The 21,566-nt window shown below is 41.4% G+C and overlaps 1 protein-coding gene across 2 annotated transcripts in view; it reads right to left on the bottom strand.

Moving 5' to 3' along the window:
- Nucleotides 1–20,926, bottom strand: part of ern2 (endoplasmic reticulum to nucleus signaling 2) — a 71,942-nt gene extending 51,016 nt beyond the window's left edge. The window contains exons 1-2 of one of the 2 annotated variants that reach the window (XM_055651302.1): nucleotides 20,713–20,926; nucleotides 2,311–2,425 (exon numbers count right to left, since the gene is read on the bottom strand). In XM_055651302.1, the coding sequence (XP_055507277.1) occupies nucleotides 2,311–2,425; nucleotides 20,713–20,808 (211 nt within the window). In that variant the 5' untranslated portion in view covers nucleotides 20,809–20,926. The remainder of the gene's footprint in view (nucleotides 1–2,310; nucleotides 2,426–20,712) is intronic. The other variant, XM_055651301.1, reaches the window with a different exon arrangement.
- Between the last annotated feature and the right edge of the window lie 640 nt (nucleotides 20,927–21,566).

Here is a 21,566-nt window from a genome sequence, read left to right as displayed (position 1 = left end):
CTGAATTATTGGAGAATGACGTGATGGATGTTGCTCTGGTGGCGTGAAAGATAAGGACCAGGGGAACTATTGGTGCTCTAACTGGAGAGGGGAAGAGTAGATCTGTGGGATACAGAGGAGACATAGACGGGAGCTCCATATATAACATGGGGAGAAACCACATGTACTAGAGAAAAAGGACATCTCAGATGTCCCAGAGTGGTAAGCCCAATCTTGGGAGCAGATGCAACACAGAGCGATAAATTGAGATTAGGGGATGGTGGTGGAGTAATTAAGATAACTGAGGGAGTCAGTGGGTTTATAGTAGATAGTCCCCAGTGACGGTAAAAGAGAGATCGAGAAAGGGGAGAGGTGTCAGAGAAAGTCCAAGTGAATTTGAAGGCATGTTAGAAGTTAATGGTAAAGTGAATGAAATCATAGAGTTCTGCAAAGTGTATATTTAGAACAAGGACTGTTCGACAAACACCAAATGCTTGTGCCTATGGGAGAGGAGTCACAAGGGAGGTTTTTGAGGCCGAGAACAAGTTCCGTCAGGTGGAAAAGAGTGTTAGTAGAGTGTAGAATATAGTATAGTGTTACTCTACGAGATGCTCTTTTCAAGGAAGAATCGGAGGGCCTTCCTGGTGGGGAATGGATGTGCAAAGGGACTCGACATCCATGGTAAAGATGATGGATGCCCAGGAATTGAAAGTTATTGAACTGTTGAGCAGCATATATGATGTCTTTGATGTATGTTAGAAGGGACTGGATATGGGGCAACAAGATAGAATTGAGGTATTTGCAGATTAGTTTGGTGAGGCAGAAGCAGGCAGATAGAAACGGCCTGCCAGTCCTGCTTGAATATTTTAGGAAGGAGATGGCAATGGGCAGTATAGGGTTGGGGAACTATATGGTTAGAGGGTGTGGAGGGATAATCGTCAGAGGTGATGAGATTCGATGATCTGGGATATGGTGGCCTGGTGTTCGTCTATGGGGTCATGGTCAAGAGGTAAGTATGAGGAGGTGACTGAGAGCTAATGTCAGCACAGTGGAGGTCAGCTTGCCAGACTGCAACGCATTCAGAGTGGGTAAGGGAGTGGTAAGTCATGACAGTTGATGTTGTGCCAGCAGTGGAAACAAAAAGGTCTAAAGAAGGTTGAAGGCTGGCAGGGGGAGTCCATGAAGAGGAGGAAAATTGGAGATGGGAGAAGGAGTCATCACTGGGAGGCATGAATCCTTGCCAGACAAATCGGCCTGGAGGCAGAAGTGATGGAAGAAGAGCTCGACGTCATGACAGCATTGGAAATTGTTGGGCTGTGGGCGTAGGGGTACAAAGGTAAGGCCTCTGCTGAGGAGAGACCATTCTGCATTGGAGAATGAGAGGTCGCGGAGATGGTAAAGACCTGACAGGAATTAAGACTGGAATCAAATCCAGGCTCTGAGGGCAGTGGGCCCTGAGGGGTACTGTGGAGAATGATGGGAGCTCAAATGGGAGGGAGGTGTGTGAGGTGGTGCAGGAGTAGGGGTTAGTGGCCTGGCTAGCATTGGGGAAGGGCAGCAGATATTAAGAACCTCAGTTTGAAGGCAACTGGAGATAAAGTAGAACCCAGGACCCAGAGATATGAAATGAATAATGCACAAGAGTCAATTTTTGCTCACTGTGGAGTGGGGCAGTCCACCTGCATGTTTCTTGTTTTGTTAAGTAAATTCTGTAACTAAAGATCATGAGATTATTGATTCTACATCAAATGTTGTTCATTTTAAACCAACAATAAATTCAGTATATCAAAACCTTAACAAATCCTTCGCCACTCCTACACATGTGACTATTATTAAGAAATGATTAACTCATGGATGACCTCGGCTGCCAGTGAGAAGGATTTTCACAAGATCTATTGTTTTGTACTAGCAATCAGGTGCAATCTGAAATGTAGTTTTGTTTCTGAAAAGAACGCCATTGCAATATCCATATCATATTATTCCTTAATCCCTCTTCATTTGTTCCCTTTATACTGCCCAACAAAATATCTAAACCCCAATGCAGAAGAGTCTCATTGTGCCAGATAATATTATTTACGAGAGAAATTAACTGAAGACCGATTTTGCAATAATGCAAGTATATACGACAAGACCAGCAGTTTTCCATTAAGCTATTTCACCCACCTTGAGATAACATGGGGTCAAAGTCTCATAAAGTAATAGGGAGTGGAGAAAAGTTTGTTATTAATTAGAAACACTCAACACATCAGAGATTTAAGTTAAAATATGGAAACACCTTAAGGGCATATTGTTTCTTTCAATATATTACTTTAACCTAAGAAACAGTTTCACCTTCTTTTAAGGTCCATTTGATCTCCCCAGTCCGTTTACTGACGGCATGCAGATTCCCATCAAGCGTGGATATGAACAGCAGGGTTTCTGGCAGAGTCACTGTACTGGCAGCACACTGATAAAACACAAAGGGCAATTATTATCAAAAATAAATCAATATGCAAATGCATATCTATCTTTGTCAAGCCATCAGAAGGGACCTACAATAGAAACATGACAATAATGAATGAACATTAAAATCTAGCAGAAGCACCACTGTATGCCAGTGATTTGTACATTTTGTTTTAAAAGTGACACAATTTCCTTCTTATTGCGGGACAAGTACTTATGGGGCACAGATCAGTGCCTGGCACCCATTCTTGAATATTTTGGTTACGTGACTAGATTTTCTTATGTGAAGTAGACCAAAAACATTGACAAAATGGTCCCATTTGCGCCGCAGCATGATGCAAGATTTGCAACTGAACCAGACATGAGCTCAATTAATTAAAAGAAGGCGCGTAAAATGTCTGTAATTTACAACAAAATCTCCATTTGAGTTATTTCAGTGGTATATCAGAATCTTTTGATTAATGATACAGCTAATGAAGTAGAATTAACTAGGAACTTGTGGTTTACAGGTAAATGATTATGATGATAATGAGTTCTTTTCTGTCTTTTCACCAACACAATGTCCTCATTTACATAACTAATGCACATGAATCAGTATACTCTGTATCTCGTTACCAACTAATCGGAGATGGGTTTCAAATCCAATAAATTAACAAAATGGTATGTACAATTTTAGGAGTTTGCCTCAAATCCAATACAGACACTCCCCAACCTATGCAATTGGTGACTTACCTAAACACTCACTTACGTAAACAATTCACTGCTGAATTTCCGAGTTGCGCGTTTTGGTAATCTTGGTAGCAGTGCACTACTGCTGTTGCATGCGGTCATTTCTACAAGCTAATCAGCTGTTCTAACAGATGCTCACACATGGTCTCCGCATGGGAGCTCCTGTGAATATGCAAGGATTTGGGTGCTTTGGGAAATGGCAGGCGTCTGTGAAAGACTGGACTTCACTGATGGTGACAATACATTGCAAGGTGCTGGAGACCCATGTGACCTAGCTGTCGCCACTAACTCAGGACCTCTGAAGAAGCTCTAAGAAGTTTCTACCCATGTGACCCACCTGTTGCCACTAAGTCTGGGCTCCTAAAGAGGTTTTTGTCGTTTCAATAAATTGATGCTTGTTCCGTGTCTGCAATTGGTTAGGGAAGTTTTATGTTTTTACTTTGTTTCTGTATCTTCCCGCCGGTACCCGTGATTGGTCCAGGTTGCCTTCCTCTGTACATTTCTACTTTGTATTGAAGATGTTTCTACTTTGTTTCTGTGTACTGAATAGGTGTCGTGATTGGTCTAAAGGGGTTGCCTCCCCCTGTACTTTTGCGCCGTTAGTTTCCCGCCACTGTGTAGGGGTATATACTGTAAAGGTGATCGTTTCGTTGGGGTGGGTCGGTTGTCTTTCCGACTGTTCTGTTTACGTGAGGCTGCTGAGGGCTCGAGTGAGTGAATCCAAGGCCGGCCCCACGGTGTTGTATACAAATAAAGAAGGGTTTGGACTACAGTGTTCCACTCAGTGGTTTACTGAACCAGACTAAGGAGAGGATATTAGAACCGGAATTAACAGTTGATTTTGTGCCCTAGTCATGACTAGAAAAAGGTAAACTGGTACTAGAAGGGCTGAACCCGTTCTTAAACATACTAAAATAGACTTAGATTGAAAGTGAAGATGATAAAGAAATATGAAGGTGGATAAAGTTCTTCACCCACTGCATGCAAACTCGGTCTCACAGTATTAACATTGCGAAGACATGGGGAGAATTATTTGCATTCAGTGTGGAAAAAAGATTTCTGCAGTTCGTTCATGGCTTCGAAGATTTCGAGAAGGACGAGACCTATGAAGATGTGGCAGATAAAATCATGAGGCATGAATTTATAATTTGGTGAAGACAAAATAGAAGAGCTAATTGAATCACATGGGAAAGAATTTGCTAATAGAGATCTTATGGAATTAGAAGCAGCAAAGGTTCAAGAACCTGCTCAAGAACCTTATCTGCTGCATCTTCCTTATCTAGCAATTGTTCGTTATCCACCACATTTAAAACGCTACTTCCAGCAAACTTGAATGAGTTAGTTTTAAGGTAATTGCCATTACGAAACAACTTTTAAATCATTTTTCATTCCTTATCTCTAATTATATGAAACTGTATCGTAAAATTAAAATTCATTAAATCAGTTTAAATCATTATTCCTAATAAAGGTAATAGCCAGTACTGTACATGGCATTCAATTTTTCATTCTTTATAAAGTGTCTGCTGTACAATATAGAACAAATATAGTAAATTTACATGCGCACAGTAGTACTTCTGACTCCGGCTTATGTAACTTCTGATTTACTTATGGGTCTACAGGACATAAGTTGGGGTGCGTCTCTATAGCTGTTTGACATTGGCTTTGCCTTAATAATATTTTCCTTTTCAGAGGGAGAGAAAGTGGCAGAGGAGATGGCAGAGAAGATGGGGAGGAAGGAAGGTCAGCGCTCCTCGAACAACACCGTCGTCACCGCCCCGCTGCCTTGGCTGGTCCACCGCCAGGTGTCGCCGCCAACGGGGGAGGCAGTTGGGATCTCCTTGCCACCACCTCCCCTCCTCCGCCACCCAACTGGAAGGTGCGGGGCCGAATGGTACAGGCTCTTCAGACGGCGGAAGGAGGCCTCCCTCCCCATCCCGGCCTTGGCGTGCAGGAGGGTTTGCTTTGAAAGCGCCGTTGGCTGAGTGGATAGCAGCGGTCGCTATCAGGACGGGCGGGGTGCGGGAGGAGCCGCTGTAGCTGCCGCTGATGCTGTTCGGGGCCCGTCATTCGCTCCGACCCACCGTCACGCCGCACCTAGTATCTTTGTCCCAGCTGTTGCCACCGCCGATATGAAACGTCACGTTCCTTCTCTCCAGATATGCTGCCTGACCCAGTGAGTTACTCCATTTTTTTGTGTCTATCTTCGGTATAAACCAGTATTTGCAGTGCCAAGCTGCAGGGCAAAATGACTCAGCATTTAGGTTGCCCGGCGGCATTTTAGGTGGTCATTGGCACCTGGGCAACCACTAATTTCGAGCCCTGCTAAACTAGTGAAATAATCAATGGAAGAAAGCAGCACGACAGGTAAGCCTGGAACTGCCTGATCTTCTGGTTGCCAAACACCTTAATTGCCCTTTCCATTCTCACACTGACCTTTCAGTCCCAGGCCTCCTCCATGGTCAGAGTGAGGCTAAACGCAAATTGGAGGAACAGCATCTCATATTTCGCTTGGGCAGCTTACCCAGTGGCATGAATATTGATTTCTCTAACTTCAAGTAACCCCTGTATTCCCTCTCTCTCCATCCCTCCCCCACCCAAGTTGCACAAGCATCACGTTCTCACATAGTAAACAGCTAGCAATTGCTTGTTTCCTTTATCATCGCTACTATTTTGCATCTTTCATTCATTTGTTCTATATCTCTCTGCTTCAGTGTCTATCTTTCGTTTCCCTTTCCCCTGACTCTAGTCTGAAGAAGGGTCTCGACCCAAAACGTCACCTATTCCTTCTCCCCAGAGATGCTGCCTGTCCCGCTAAGTTACTATTTTGTGTCTATCTTCCGTTTAAACTAGTATCAGCAGTTCCTTCCTACACATTATGACATTACCGGTCAGGTTAATTGTTTAAATTCCTAAAAATATATAATACTCTGGAGAACTTAGTGCAATTTCCATTAATTTTAAACATGTTTGATTAGGTATTTTTAAACTCAAATGCAAGGGCAACGTTGGGTGGAATCATAACTTCAGTAGCCACAGATAACTGCTTCCTGAAACTACCGCTGGAAAGTTCAAAAACCAAGAATATAATGCAGCTTTCAGTCTCCATGTAACAGTTACTAGTGTTTTCATTTGCCTTTAGGTAATTCAGTATCACAACCCCAGCTAGTATTTCATTAGTGTTTGCTGCCATTGTTGGCAAGAATGTACCAGTGTCCCTTTTAGCAAGTGCAACACAAATGGGATCTACTAATGTAGTAACAGCCTGTGTGTTCCAGAATGCGGAATACAATAGCCCATTATAATCACTCTTATTTCATATTCAATGAGATGTCATTTAATGAAAAATGTCTCTCATGAAAACCTGTACAGTACAGGCACTCCCTACTTACATATGGGTTATGTTCTGTGAACCCTTACGCAAGTCAGATTTTGCGCAAGTCAGAATCACCATCCTCATCCCAAATTAACTCACTGAGAGTATTAACTATCTCAGCGACGTCTGGGGCACTTTCTGAGATGCCAGACTTTCTAGTTAGGCACCACCGCCATTGCCGGTTTGAGCTCTGTCTCTCCGTTGGAGCACTTCCTGTGGCGCATGGCCCTCTGGTTAAGCGCCACCACCATTGCCAGCTTGTTTCCGATGCAAACGAGTAATCGTACCGTGCTATGGAAATTACATACTGTACTTCCTTCAAAGTTTGAGGAGAATCGGTATGTCGCTGAGCACTTCATCAAACTTCAGCAAGAGTACCGTGAAGAACATACTGCCTGGTTGCATTATTAGCTCATTTGGAAATTCAAACTCCGATTGCCTGGTTCATCACAGGTAATGCCCTCCCCACCATTGAAATTATCTACATGAAGCTCTGCCTCAAGAAGGCAGCTAATATCATCAATTACCCACACCATCCCAGCCATACTCTTTTCTCACAGGAACCACCATCACGAAGGAAGTACAGGAGCCTGAGAACCATTGCTCCCTGGTTCTAAACAGCTTCTTACCATAAATCATTAGGTTCTTTAACCACCCTATACACCCCTACTAACCACTGCAGACTTTGCACTGTTATGATTTGTGCATTATCATGGTGTAGTTTACTTAGAATAAATGATAATGTATTGTATTTCTTTGTTGTTGTTCAATCTAATGTGTCTGCAAAGCTGTAGCAACTAAGAATTTTATTGTTCCGGTTCATATCCAGTGCACGTGTCACATAAATATTCTTGAATCTCTTCTAGATAAAATCCACGTTACCTTTGGCCGCTGACTGGTGATGACTATGACTCACAACACCTATAAAGAAGATAATTGTGAGTGTGATGTTGGCTCCTGTTGCTAGGATTGTGTAACAATTATTACGAGCACCTGAAACACTGCCTAAACGATACCATAAATGTATCGCGTTTGAAGAATGAATTCAACTAAATATAGTACTAGAATACCTCTCTCAGCAGAACTTTTAGTGTATTGTGCAGCTTAAAGCCATTCTCACCGATTCATAATTTTATTCTGATAGATCATTTATCATAAAATTTGTACTGTAGCAATAGCAATGCGTTTAAGTCTAATGTGAAATCAAACTCAATAATCATTGAAATGGCACAGAGAAATGAAGAATGTCAATAAATAAGAACAACTCTTACAGTGCTCTTTTAATTACCAGAGAAATATTAATCTCCTGAAAGAACCGGATTTGGAATGTACCACACCCTCACCTGGCTCAATGACAAAAAATATCAACTACTTTCAGGGTTGAGGTCATGTAAACTTATATTTTAAACAATTCCATCACAATTTAACAAGATTTAACACTATTTTCAGAAAACAATATTTGAAAACTAATCTTTTGATGCAAAATTATATGCACTCATGGCTGTCTGCTGACAACGTTTGATTATTTGAACTTTGCGAACTTTGAAACTGACATCAGAACTAATTTCTATGTCATACTTTAATATGATATATAATAAAAGAAAATTATTCCCTAACTAATGTAATTATTGTTCTTTTTAGTGAAGATCACAAAGATAATTTAAAATCTGAACCTAACTACTAAGGTTGATACAATAAAGAGACAAACCAGGAATCTAAAGAGCCGCAGCTTTAAGGGCAGTTGTTTGAGAAGCTATTGGAATCTATGATTTAGGATATGGTGACTAAGTAGTTAGTGAAATATGAGCTGAATAGAGTGCCAACGTGGATTCAGTAAAGGTAGGTCATGTCTAATTGAATATTTTGAGGAAGTAATAAAAATAATTGTAGGGAAATGATATGTAAACCAAGAAGAACGTGAAAAGGATATGTACAGGGATCTCATCTATTACATTGGAATGAATTCTTAATATTTATTGGTTCCAAGCTGAGAACAGGAGTTTCAAAGAATTTTAGCTTCCAAGGGAATTTATCACTAAAATATACTGGACAGATTAAAACAAAATGAATAAAACAAATGGAATGTTACATTTTAAAACTAGAGCACTAGAATTTGCGAGAGAAAAAGTGTTGCTACACATACTGATTCTTGGTATTGCACCTTGGGAGGGATATAATTGTTTTGGAAAAAATTCAGGGCAGATTCACCAAATAACACCAGGGCCCTTAGTTTAGATTATGTAATTCCGTAAATAGACACTAGGTGCAGGAGTAGGCCATTCGGCTCTTCGAGCCAAAACCGCCATTCACTGTGATCATGGCTGATCATCCACATTCAGAACGCCGTTCCTGCCTTCTCTCCATATCCCTGCTATCTTTAAGTGCTCTATCTAACTCTCTCTTGAAAGCATCCAGAGAATTGGCCTGCACTGCCTTCTGAGGCGGAGAATTCTACAGATTCACAACTCTCTGGGTGAAAAGGTTTTCCTCATCTCCATTCTAAATGGCTTACCCCTTATTCCTAAACTGTGGCCCCTGGTTCTGGACTCCTCCTACACCGGCAACATGTTTCCTGCCTCTAGCGTGTCCAATTCCTTAATAATTTTATATGCTTCATTAAGATCCCCCTCATCCATCTAAATTCCAGAGTGTACAAGCCCAGCCGCTCCATTCTATCAACATATAAGAGTCCTGCCATACCGGGAATTAACCTGGTGAACCTACGCTGCACTCCCTCAATAACAAGAATGTCCTTCCTCAAATTTGGAGACCAAAACTGCACACAATACTCCAGATGTGGTCTCACTAGGGCTCTGCACAACTGCAGAAGGCCCTCTTTGGTCCTCTATTCAACTCCTCTTGTTATGAAGACCAACATGCCATTAGCTTTCATCACTGCCTGCTGTACCTGCATGCTCACTTTCAGTGATTGATGAACAAGGACCCCCAAATCTCTTTGTACTTCCCCTTTTCCCAACTTAACACCATTCAGATAATAATCTGCCTTCTGTTTTTGCCATCAAAGTGGATAACCTCACATTTACCCACATTGAACTGCATCTGCTATGCATCTGCCCACTCATCCAACCTGTCCAAGTCACCCTGCATCCTCATAGCATCCTCCTCACAGTTCACACTGCCACCCAGCTTTGTATCTGCAAATTTGCTAATGTTACTTTGAATCCTTCATCGACATCATTGATGTATATTGTAAATAGCTGCAGTCCCGTACCGAGCCTTGTGGTACCCCACTAGTAACTGCCTGCCATTCTGAAAGGGACCCGTTAATCCCGACTCTTTGTTTCCTGTCTGCCAACCACTTCTCTATCCACATCAGTACCCTACCCCTAATACCATGTGCTCTAATTTTGCCCACTAATCTCCTGTGTGAGACCTTATCAAATGCTTTCTAAAGTCCATGTACACTACACCCACTGGCACTCCCTTGTCCACTTTCCTAGTTACATCCTCAAAAAATTCCAGAAAATTGGTCAAACATGTTTTCTCCTTGGTAAATCCATGCTGACTTGGACCGATCCCGTTACTGCTATCCAAATGTGCCGCTATTTCATCTTTTATAATTGACTCCAGCATAAATATAGGTTATAATGTTTGAAATGAGAAGCAATGGGATAACCTGAATGAGAGATTTAGGATTCTGTAAATAACTGTTTGAAGAAACTTAATCCAATGGTTACATAATATTTGCAAATTTAAGAACCAGATCATTCATGATTTGAAACATGATTCCATAAAAACACACAGAAATAATGGAACTCCCTCCCACAAAAAGCTGCAGATGACACCACAATTAATAATTTTGAATATAAGATTTGTGTTGTTCTGGACGTTAACAGAAATAAAGATTTAGGATGCAGATCAACCTTAATCTCACTAAATAGAGAAACAGATGCAAGGCACTGAAATGCATAAACCTGTTCTTGCGTGTAACATGAGAGAGTCACCACGACTCAGAACTTGCATGATGATAGATCTGGACTAAATGACAAGAACAGTGGAACAAGGAGTGTTCACTGCAAGGGTTTTACCAAAAAACGAAACTCACTTGAATTCAGAGGATGTACAGAGAGACAATCTTGATGAGATTTTTAAAATAATTAATTATGCATAAAACTGTGGTAATCAGTTTTCTTCATTTAATATCCAACTGAATAGCTTTGAATTTCTCAGAAAACTGTTAATAATCAAAGATACTATGGTTGCTATGGAGCCGCATATAGACTATGTGGGAATGTCAAATTTTGATTTCCTTTCCTAAACAAGATCTAGAACCATTACAAAATTATGAGGGAGTGCAGATAAGTTCCCAGAGTAGGGTCCAAAACTGGAGGTCAGAGGTTTCAGGTGAGCGGGGAAAGATTTAAAAAGGACCCGAGGGGCAATTTCGTTACACAGTGTATGCAAATATTGAACGATCTGCCAGAGGAAGATGTAAAGGCAGATATAATTATATCATTCAAGTCATTTCGAGACATATGGATAGGAAAGATTTAGAAGGACAGACGACAAACATAGGCAAATGGGACCAGCTCAGTTATAAAACCTGGTTGGCATGGACAAGTTGAGCCGTAGGACCTGTTTCCATGCTGTGTAACTCTCAAAAATAATGCAGGAAAACCAATGGGGCTTTTACACAATTCAGTTGTAATATAGACTCATAACTAAAACTTTTGTTTTGCAGTTTTTCCTTGTAAATAAAATAATATATCATTACAAGTTGAACACCGATTTTCCGGCACCCTTGGTTCCAGAATCTTTCTGGATTATCCGTTTCTTCAAGCCAACAAAGGTCATGTGATAATGAAACAACAGTACACCCCTGGCCCGTTTATGACACCCTTCACGTGTGTCTAATGCACCATGGAGTGCCAGAAACTTAAATAAAACAAATAGAAAATGTAAATTGAATGCGAATGGAATGACCTGCCGACTCATTCCCGGCCCCTACCATCTCTCCGGCCGTTTAGAGCCCTGGCTTCCGAACCCACTCCTGACTCGCACGGTGCACCAGCAAGCCCCTCTCACCTGCTGCTCTTTCTAGCTGTCTGTGGTGGCTTTATCCACCACTTTCTTGACCACCGCTGCCTACTTCTCCCGTTGCCCTGTCCAGTCGGCTTCTTCTCTCCCCTCCCCCTACACCCCCATTGCAAAATCAGGACAAAGCATGGCAGGTAATAGGTGAACACAGGTGAAGTGGGGGGGGGGGGGGGGGGGGGGGTTGATAGGCAGATGGTAGGACAAAGGCCAGAGATTAAAACAGACGGTATGAGACAAAAGAGTTGAAACGTCGTGAATTGTGAAGCCAGAGGCAGGAATGCGGGTAAAGGGGAAGAAGAGAAATAGAAGCGAGTCGTTAGAGTTTACCGAAAACTGGAGAAGTTGATGACCATATATTTGGTTGTAGCTACCCAAGCAGAATATGAGGTTTTATTCCTTCAGTTTGCCTGTGGCCTCACTCTGGCAATGGAGGAGACCCAGGATAGAAAAGTCAGTATGGGAATGGAAAGGGAGAGAAAATGGTTAACAACCGGGAAATCTGGTAGGCCTTGGCAGACTGAGTGCAAGTGTTCAGCGAAATGGTCGTCGAGTTTACGCTCTGGTCTTGCCAATGTCACAAATTGCAATTTGCTAAGGATCAGTGACATGTGACATTAAAATACTCTTGACTAGCTGAAACAGTGAAGTTGAATGCAGAAGGAATGTTACATGTTGTTTGTGATAAAGTCAAGGGACATTATTCATTCGGAACCTTCAATTTTAATATTACATTTATCCCAACCCCCTGGATATTCTGGATTAATAAATTAATCCAGAATATCTGTAGCCAGAATATTTCTAGCCCGTGGGCTGAGAAATTTGTGATCAGCCTGAGAATTTGGCGAAATGCATGACTCTCACGCTCAATGCGTGAGATTTGGCAGCCCTGATTTCATGCTGTTTTTCAAAACCATGTCATACTATCCATGCTATACCGTAGGCTTAATCTCTTGCTTTTATTTCATCATCACATACTATATAGAAATGCTATGCATATTCTGCTAATATCTGAGTCAAGATCAGACACAGTAAAATGTTTGGTTTCTTAATTTTATTGCACAATCTAGAAAGTTTTTTCTCCACTCGGTGTTTTATTACCTCAGAAAAGGTGCTGCTCCTACCTCACAAGATATGGGATTATTTTGTTTAGTGTCACACAAAAATAATGGACTTCACAGATACTTTGATTAATTTCATGCTAGCTCATAACGCACCTACTGTCTGTCCATGTAACATCTGATCAACTCACAAATGCATACAGTTCTAGGACTATCCATTGTATGAGACCATATTACCAAATCAGATGGTTTCCCATTTATGTTCTCTATTGTCGTGAAATACATTGAATACAATAGTGCAGATCACCAGTGAACAATGAGTACTGTAGTGCAGAATATTTTTACTGGTCTAGCAACTTAAAGGTTGAGAGAGTTCCATTCCATAATGACTCTCAATAAATCTGATGGGTTAATACGATGAAAAATTACCATTCAATCTACCAGTTCATGATACAAACTTTGCGGATTCAGTAATGTTTAGGAATCTAGCACATGTATCTTGTTATGCCATATGCTTCCATAACACTTCTCACAAACCCGAGCATGTTACAAAAAATGAAGTACTTTTGGAGTGCAAAGATAATGCTGAAAGCCCTGTGAGCCTCTCCATCTGGGAACGCATGGATGCCAAGCTCAAACAACTGAAAGAGATGCAATAATTCAGTCAATTGAGCCACACATCCCATCAAGCTCCACCCAAACTCCTCTGGCAGTTCACAGATCCTGTATAGGAATCATTCATCATCTGAGTGCTGTAATGCAAGCAGGTCCTTAACCTTATTTGGCTTAACATTTCAAGTGAAAAACCACACCTCAGTGAATTGGATCCTTAAAATGTGTGCTTTATACTCAAGTCTACAAAATGGAACTAGAACCATGATCTCCTGACCCAGAGGTGAGAATACTCCCACTGAACAACAGCTGATACTTGACTCCAGTCACACAATATGCAATTCTTTCTTACTGCTACCTATAGCCAGGTTTTTGCACAATTTCTGAGCAATTAAGGATAATAATAAATGTAGTTGTTACCAAGCTCAAACATCAAATACAATTATATTTTTTGCTTAATTTACTAACTTGACTATATCTTATTTAATAAAACATACCTTATTAAATAACTGAACTACTTTTGGTTAAAGAGCAGAATTTGAAATTTAATTTGTCCCTATCTATAAACTGTGGAACAATTTTACTCGATGATTGACTTGTTTTCCCCCCCACATAAACGACAAAGCAACTAGTTTGTATTGTTCTGTAACTCTATTGAATAAAAAACAACTTGCCTGGTTTTCTGACTATAGGTGTAGCTCTGTCCACAAAACATTAGTTTTGAAAGCTGGGCAGTCCACTTCACAATTTTTCAAAGATACCATCAATGTCGCCCTGCAGGTGAGTAACCATAGATCTATCAACTATAATCCAAGCACGATGAAACTGACAAACTAGTCCATATTTACAAAAGGTCCGCAATTACCATTTTTTCCAAGTAAATGCTGATAATTAAATTTGGATCTCCACATTCTTTAGAATAATATATATATTTTATATATATATATATATATATATATATATATATATATATAATATATATATATATATATATATATATATATATAATAAATATATATCAAAATCTTACATTTATTTCACTCAAAGAAATTGTTCATCATCAAAAAGGGGAGTATTGTATTATATTCTACCCAGTCAACTGGTTGACAATTTGTACACCTTGCAAAAACTTCAATCCTTTATAGCCATTTTTAAATGCACTATCTAATATTTCAAACAAATTGTAATCATATTTTCTTTGATACGTTGTTTTGTTTTTAAACTATAGGTTCCCTAAAACTGAAAATTCAAGTACTAGCCATGAAATGAAGAAGGCAAAAAACATGGTCTGTTCTGAATCTGTATTTCTTGTATCCAGCAGGCACCAAATTGCAAAATTATGGTCTCCTTTTAATCATGGTCACCAATAAAAAGAATGAAAGGTTTTATTCTATTCCAAATATCCTTTTAAGGGCTGTGGAGATAGAACATTTGATTATTGGCTGTTAGGGGACAAAGTCAATTCAATACCTTATGTAGATAGGGACTAGTTCACTAGTTTTTATTAAGCTTGGATTGTAGATGATAGATCTTTGGTTCCTCAATTGCTGAACAGCATTGCTGATGCCTTTAGAAGAATGAGAAGTAGTCTGCCCAGCCTTCAAGATTAATGTTTTGTGAGCTATTGTGTAACTTGAAACATAGAAACATAGAAAATAGGTGCAGGAGTAGGCCATTCAGCCCTTTGAGCCTGCACCGCCATTCAATATGATCATGGCTGATCATCCAACTCAGTATCCTGTACCTGACTTCTCTCCATATCCCCTGATCCCTTTAGCCACAAGGGCCACATCTAACTCCCTCTTAAATATAGCCAATGAACTGGCCTCAACTACCTTCTGTGGCAGAGAATTCCAGAGATTCATCACTCTCTGTGTGAAACATTTTTTCCTCATCTCGGTCCTAAAAGATTTCCCCCTTATCCTTAAACTGTGACCCCTTTTCTGGACTTCCCCAACATCGGGAACAATCTTCCTGCATCTAGCCTGTCCAACCCCTTAAGAATTTTGTAAGTTTCTATAAGATCCCCCCTCAATCTTCTAAATTCTAGCTAGTACAAAACGAGTCTATCCAGTCTTTCTTCATATGAAAGTCCTGACATCCCAGGAAGCAGTCTGGTGAATCTTCTCTGTACTCCCTCCATGGCAAGAATGTCCTTCCTCAGATTAGGAGACCAAAACTGTACGCAATAGTGCAGGTGTGGTCTCACCAAGACCCTGTACAACTGCAGTAGAACCTCCCTGCTCCTATACTCAAATCCTTTTGCTATGAATGCTAACATACCATTTGCTTTCTTCACTGCCTGCTGCACCTGAATGCCTACTTTTAATAATTGGTGTACCATGATACCCAGGTCTCGTTGCATCTCCCCCTTTCCTAATCGGCCAACATTCAGATAATAGTCTACTTTCCTGTTTTTGCCACCAAAGTGGATAACCTCACATTTATCCACATTATACTGCATCTGCCATGCATTTGCCCACTCACCCAGCCTATCCAAGTCACCTTGCAGCCTCCTAGCATCCTCTGATTGAAATTCTAGGTTATATCCAAAAATGCAACAATTTGAATTATCTGCTATGTACTATAAAGGAGATTTTCATGTGATGCCTGGGGGCAAGGATGATATATAGTGCTAAATACAGCCTTGCTGGGAACAAAATCTATTGTTCATTTAATACTCCATTACTCAACCCCAGCACATCCCCTGCGTTCTATTAAATAAGGATGCGATCTCAGTCCCCTGCTATACTCCTTAAACACACATGACTGCATGGCCAGCTAATTGAACACTAACTTCACCTACAAGTTTGCAGATCTTCTTCTTCTTGCGTATGGCGTGCACAGCCTAAAATTGTAGGAAAACTTGTTCTATTTGATCTTATTTGATTGTGCATGCCGGGTTGATTGCATTTGTCAAAACAGGGCGGACCACGTGTAGGTTGCAATCTTCCACCCCAGTTGGCAGGTGACACCACTGTAATGGGCCAGATCATGAACAATGATGAAATGGAGTACAGAAAAGAGATAGGGAACTTAGTAACATGGTGTCAGGACAACAACCACTGCCTCAATGTCAACAAGATGAAGGAGCTAGTTATTAACTTCAGAAATTGTGGCAGAGTACATGCCCCAATCAGAATCAATGGTGTTTCAAGTTCCTTGGCGACAATATTATCAATGATTTGCCATTTACCAACCACATAAGCAAATTAACTCAGTAAATTAAAACAAGGCATCATTTTGATATTGTAGACCAACAGCAACAACAAAATGTATGCTCCACTACTCAACCCTAGCATATCCCCTGCGTTCTATTACATACAATATTCAACAAGGAACATAGCACATACAGTGCCCTCCATGAGGTTTGGGACAAGGACCCATCATTTATTTATTTGCCTCTGTACTCCACAATTTAAGATTTGTAATAGAAAAAATCACATGTGGTCAAAGTGCACATTGTCAGATTTTATTAAATGCCTTTTTTATACATTTTGGTTTCACCATATAGAAATTACAGCTGTGTTTATACATAGTCCCCCCCATTTCAGGGCACCATAATGTTTGGGACACAAGGCTTCACAGGTCTTTGTAATTGCTCAGGTGTGTTTAATTGCCTCCTTCATGCAGGTATAAGAGAGCTCTCAGCACCCAGTCTTTCCTCCAGTCTTTCCATCACCTTTGGAAACTTTTATTGCTGTTTATCAACATGTGGACCAAAGTTGTGCCAATGAAAGTCAAATAAGCCATTATGAGACTGAGAAACAAGATTAAAACTGTTAGAGACATCAGCCAAACCTTGGGCTTACCCAAATAAAGAAAGCACTGGTGAGCTTACTAATCGCAAAGGGACTGGTAGGCCAAGGAAGACCTTCACGGAAGATGTCAGAAGAATTCTCTCTATAATAAAGTAAAATCCCCATGTACATGTCCGACAGATCAGAAACACTCTTCAGGAGTTAGGTTGATGTGTCAATGATCACTGTCCGCAGAAGGCTTCATGAACAGAAATACATAGGCTACACTGCAAGATGCAAACCACTGGTTAGCCGCAAAAATAGGATGGCCAGGTTACAGTTTGCCAAGAAGTACTTAAAAGATCAACCACAGTTCTGGACAAAGGTCTTGTGGCCAGATGAGACGAAGATGAACTTATATCAGAGTGATGACAAAAGCAAAGTTTGGAGGAGAGAATGAACTGCTCAAGATCCAAAGCATACCACCTCATCTGTGAAACACTGGGGTGGGTGTGTTATGGCTTGGGCATGATGGTTGCTGAAGGTACTGGCTCACTTATCTTCATTGATGATACAACTGCTGATGGTGGTAGCATAATGGATTCTGAAGTGTATAGACACATCCTATCTGCTCAAGTTCAAACAAATGCCTCCAAACTCATTGGCCGGCATTTAATCATGAATAACAATGCTCTGTTAAACAGCTAATGGCAGGTTACAATAATATTCTCATTCTCAGTGATGGCACAAACTATAAAGCAAGTGCCAAATACCAGACTGACGCATTTGCAGAAACAAGGAACTGGTTTACCAAGGAAAGACACACATTGCTGGAATAACTCAGTGGGTCAGGCAGCATCCTTGGATAACATGAATAGGTGACATTTCAGGTCAGGACTCTTCTTCAGACTGATTGCAAGGGTGAGGGAAAAGAAAGCTAGAAGAGTACGACAAAGCATGGCAGGTCATAGGTGAACACAGGCATTTGATTTTTTGTATAGGCAGATGGATAGACAAAGGCCATAGTAGAGCTGATTAGGTGTTGGTCAACCCAGCAATTTTTAGTGCTACAATGCCGAGAACTATATTCTGCACTCTGTATCTTTCCCTTTGCTCTACCTATTGTACGTGAGTTTAGCTTGATTGTATTTATGTATAGTATCTGATTTTATTGGGCAGCGTACCATAGAAACATAGAAAATAGGTGCAGGAGGAGGCCATTCGGCCTTTCGAGCTAGCACCGCCATTCATTGTGATCAAGGCTGATCATCAGGGTTGGCAAGATTCAGGAACCTTACGATGATGATAACTGTCTCAAAAGTTTTAGGAAGCTTAAATAGGATATGACCTTTGTGGAGTACAAACTAAACAGGAAAGCAGGAGGGTCAAAAGGGCCATGAAATGATCTTGCTGAGTAGGATTAAAGAGAATCCCAAGGCATTTTATACCTATATTAAGACAAAAGGTAACTAAGAAGAGGGCAGGGACACTCGAGAGCAGGGACACTTGAATTCCTGCCAAGGTAAATAGCAAGGTACTAAATGAGTACTTCGCATCAGTATTCACCAAGAAGAATGGTCTATAGGATGATGAGATAGTGAGGAAGGGTGTCAACAGTTTCAGCAGGATATAGATAAATTGGAAATGTAGCCAGAGAAATTATAGATAGAAATAAACTGGACAAGTGTGAGGTGTTACACTTTAGGAGGTCAAATACAAGAGGAAGGTATACAATAAATGGCAGGATCTTAGGAACATTGATATACAGATGGATCATGGGGTACAAGTCCAGCTCACTGAAAGTGGCACACAAGTAGATAGGGTGGTAAAGAAAGCATACGACATACTTACATTCATCAGTCAGGATGTTGAATATTATAGTCAGAAAGTCACATTACAGCATTATTAAAATTTGATTAGGCCACATTTAGAGTACTGTGCAGTTCTGGTTGCTGTATCACAGAAGGATGTAGAAATTTTGGAGAGGGTGCAGAAGAGGTTTACGAGGGCGTTACATGTATTAGAGTATATTAGCTGGAAGGAGAGGTTGGACAAGCGTGGATTGTTTGCTCTGGTCCTTTGGAGGATGGGGAACCATCTGATGGTTGACATGGACTTGTGGGCCAAAGGGCCTGTTTTTGTGGTGAACTCTTGTATGTTCTATGAAATCAAGACAGAATTTGACCACGTACCGCTTAAATGTTTCTTATTATGACTGAAGTTTCCTTTCAAGAACATCTAGAGCCAAATAGCATTCCCCACAACCCAAAAATAAATTAAATAAAACTACATCTGAAAATCTATGTAGGGTTCATGAATGGTCAAGAGTTTAAATATGTTGCAACAGAAATAACTGAAAGATGTGAGGGAGGTGTGTGTGTGTTTTTTTATTCTGAAAGATTCTGCAGCACTTTGATGCTCAAAATCTGTACAATAATAACTTTGGAGAATTGTCGCACTTCGTGAAATAGAACCAAAAACGCAAACTGACTAAACTGTAGGTAGACAAAAATGGTGGAGAAACTCAGCGGGTAAGGCAGCATCTATGGAGAGAAGGACTGTGTAAGTTTTCCATAACCGATTAGTACTCCTGGAGCTTTAAAGCATAAAATTATGAAAATGTACAACTTTCAAGGTAAAAGACAGATAGATAACTGCCTTTATTTCAGATTTCCACTTTTACCACCAAAAGCTTATCTGAGGCATTGGAGGCATTTTGTCTGAGTCTGAAGGTGGGTTCAATTCCCACTCCACAGACCCAAGTTCCACAGTCTGCCTGAAACTCCATTCTGGAAGCTAACCCGAAGATCGGGTACAATGTCAAATATACAGTCGTTAAGATGAACGATTAAAACGGGGATCTGTATTTCTTTCTTGTGAATACGAACGAATATTTCGCACTGTTGCGAAGAGTGAATGAAAATCTCTCTGGTGTTTTGGTTTCGCATATTTAGCCCTAGATCAATATTATATTTCTGATATCAAATCGGTGTTTGTGGAAACTTGCTAATGAAAAACAACTCCCGTGATACCCAAACTAAATTTGAAAAATACTTTGCAGGTTGTAAAGTAGCTCGAAATAACTTGAGACGATTAGAGGCGCTATTGCGACGCATTTTTTTCCGTGTTCCGAGAACTGCTCACATATATGGCTCGCTTCCCCAAATCAGTCACTGTCTTGGATAGGTTATTAAAAGCATGCAACGAAAACATTTTCAGATGGCAAGTCAAATCTTGGTGAGCAAGCTGGGGGTGCAGGCGAGATACACCGAGCACCAATCTGTACTATCCAGTTGTAATGAGTCAAGTGTATAACTAGAATCAGACACACCTAATAAAAATAGTCCTTGAACTTGAATGCAATTTAAAGCCAAGTGGCAACTATTCTTATAACACCAGAAGAGTTTTTAGTCCCATTACTGAGAAGAACAAAAGTGTTTTGCCCGAAGTCGAAGAGTTATAATGCCGCTCGGTAGCCTTGGCTATGCAAATCTATGCCCAGAGTACAGAGTAGGCGGTGACCGTCAGCCACACCAAGGCGCAGAGGCGGAGTCACAACAGTAAACCAGCTGAAGATCGGGTTTGAGAGCCGATCGCCTGCCTGCGACCCACTTCAGTCGGGAGCCCCACATGTGGGCGAGCCCGCGCTCCTCCCCTCGGCACCATTAACCCCTGCCTTAACCACACGCGGGCGAGAGAGGAAGAGAACCCGAAGACTCACCCGTATTGCACCCGGCAGCAGTAGGAACATGAGGAGGAGGAGGAGGTGGTGGTGGTTGGCAACGGCGGCGGCTTCGGGCCACCGGGGCCCCGCCATCGCCTTGCGCCGCAGGTTTGGCTTCAGTGAGGATCTCCGATCGCCCGGGCCCGTTCCATGGCTCGCGCTCCAACCGTCAGCGGACAACAGCCATGGCGCGCGCCCGCTGCCCGACGCGAGCACCCCGCTCCCGCCCTCATGCGATTGGCTGGAGGACGCGGAAGTCGAGCGGCCGGTGTTTCATTGGACAGCACGTCGGTCGTAGAGCAGATGAGTGACATTGAACCCCACCAATGGGACGCGAGGATGCCGTGGACAGGTGGGCGGGCCTCCGACGCTGAACTAATCAGATGCCCGCGCGTTGGAGGGGCGGGGCCTGCGAAGCGAAAGTGACAGGTCGCTGACACGTGGAGCTGTTTTGTTTGTAAATGTTGTCGAGGAAGGTTCTTGCTACTTCCCGTTCCGGCACATGCTGCATGCACAAACACCGCATTTAAAACAACCCAGCCAGATAAACAGTAGTGATAACTAGACCCGTGTGGACCCCCAAGCTGTAATCGTTTATTAATTGGGAAAGATACTCACAAAATGCTGGAGTAACTCAGCGGGTGGAGAACATTGATAGGCGACGTTTCGGGTGGGGAGGGCCTCAACGTGAAACGTCACTAATCATCCGCCCTACCAACCTAGATCTTTGCTACTACCAACTACTAGAGAGCAGTCCTGAGGTAGCTACCATCTACCTCATTGGAGACCCTCAGACCGAGATTGATCGGACTTTATTTTGCACTAAACGTTATTCCCTTTATCATGTATCT

Source organism: Leucoraja erinacea, chromosome 20 (assembly GCF_028641065.1).
Source record: "Leucoraja erinacea ecotype New England chromosome 20, Leri_hhj_1, whole genome shotgun sequence".
Lineage (NCBI taxonomy): Eukaryota > Metazoa > Chordata > Chondrichthyes > Rajiformes > Rajidae > Leucoraja > Leucoraja erinaceus.
The sequence above is the reverse complement of the archived record's forward strand: the minus strand, read 5'-3'. Positions and strand labels throughout refer to the sequence as shown.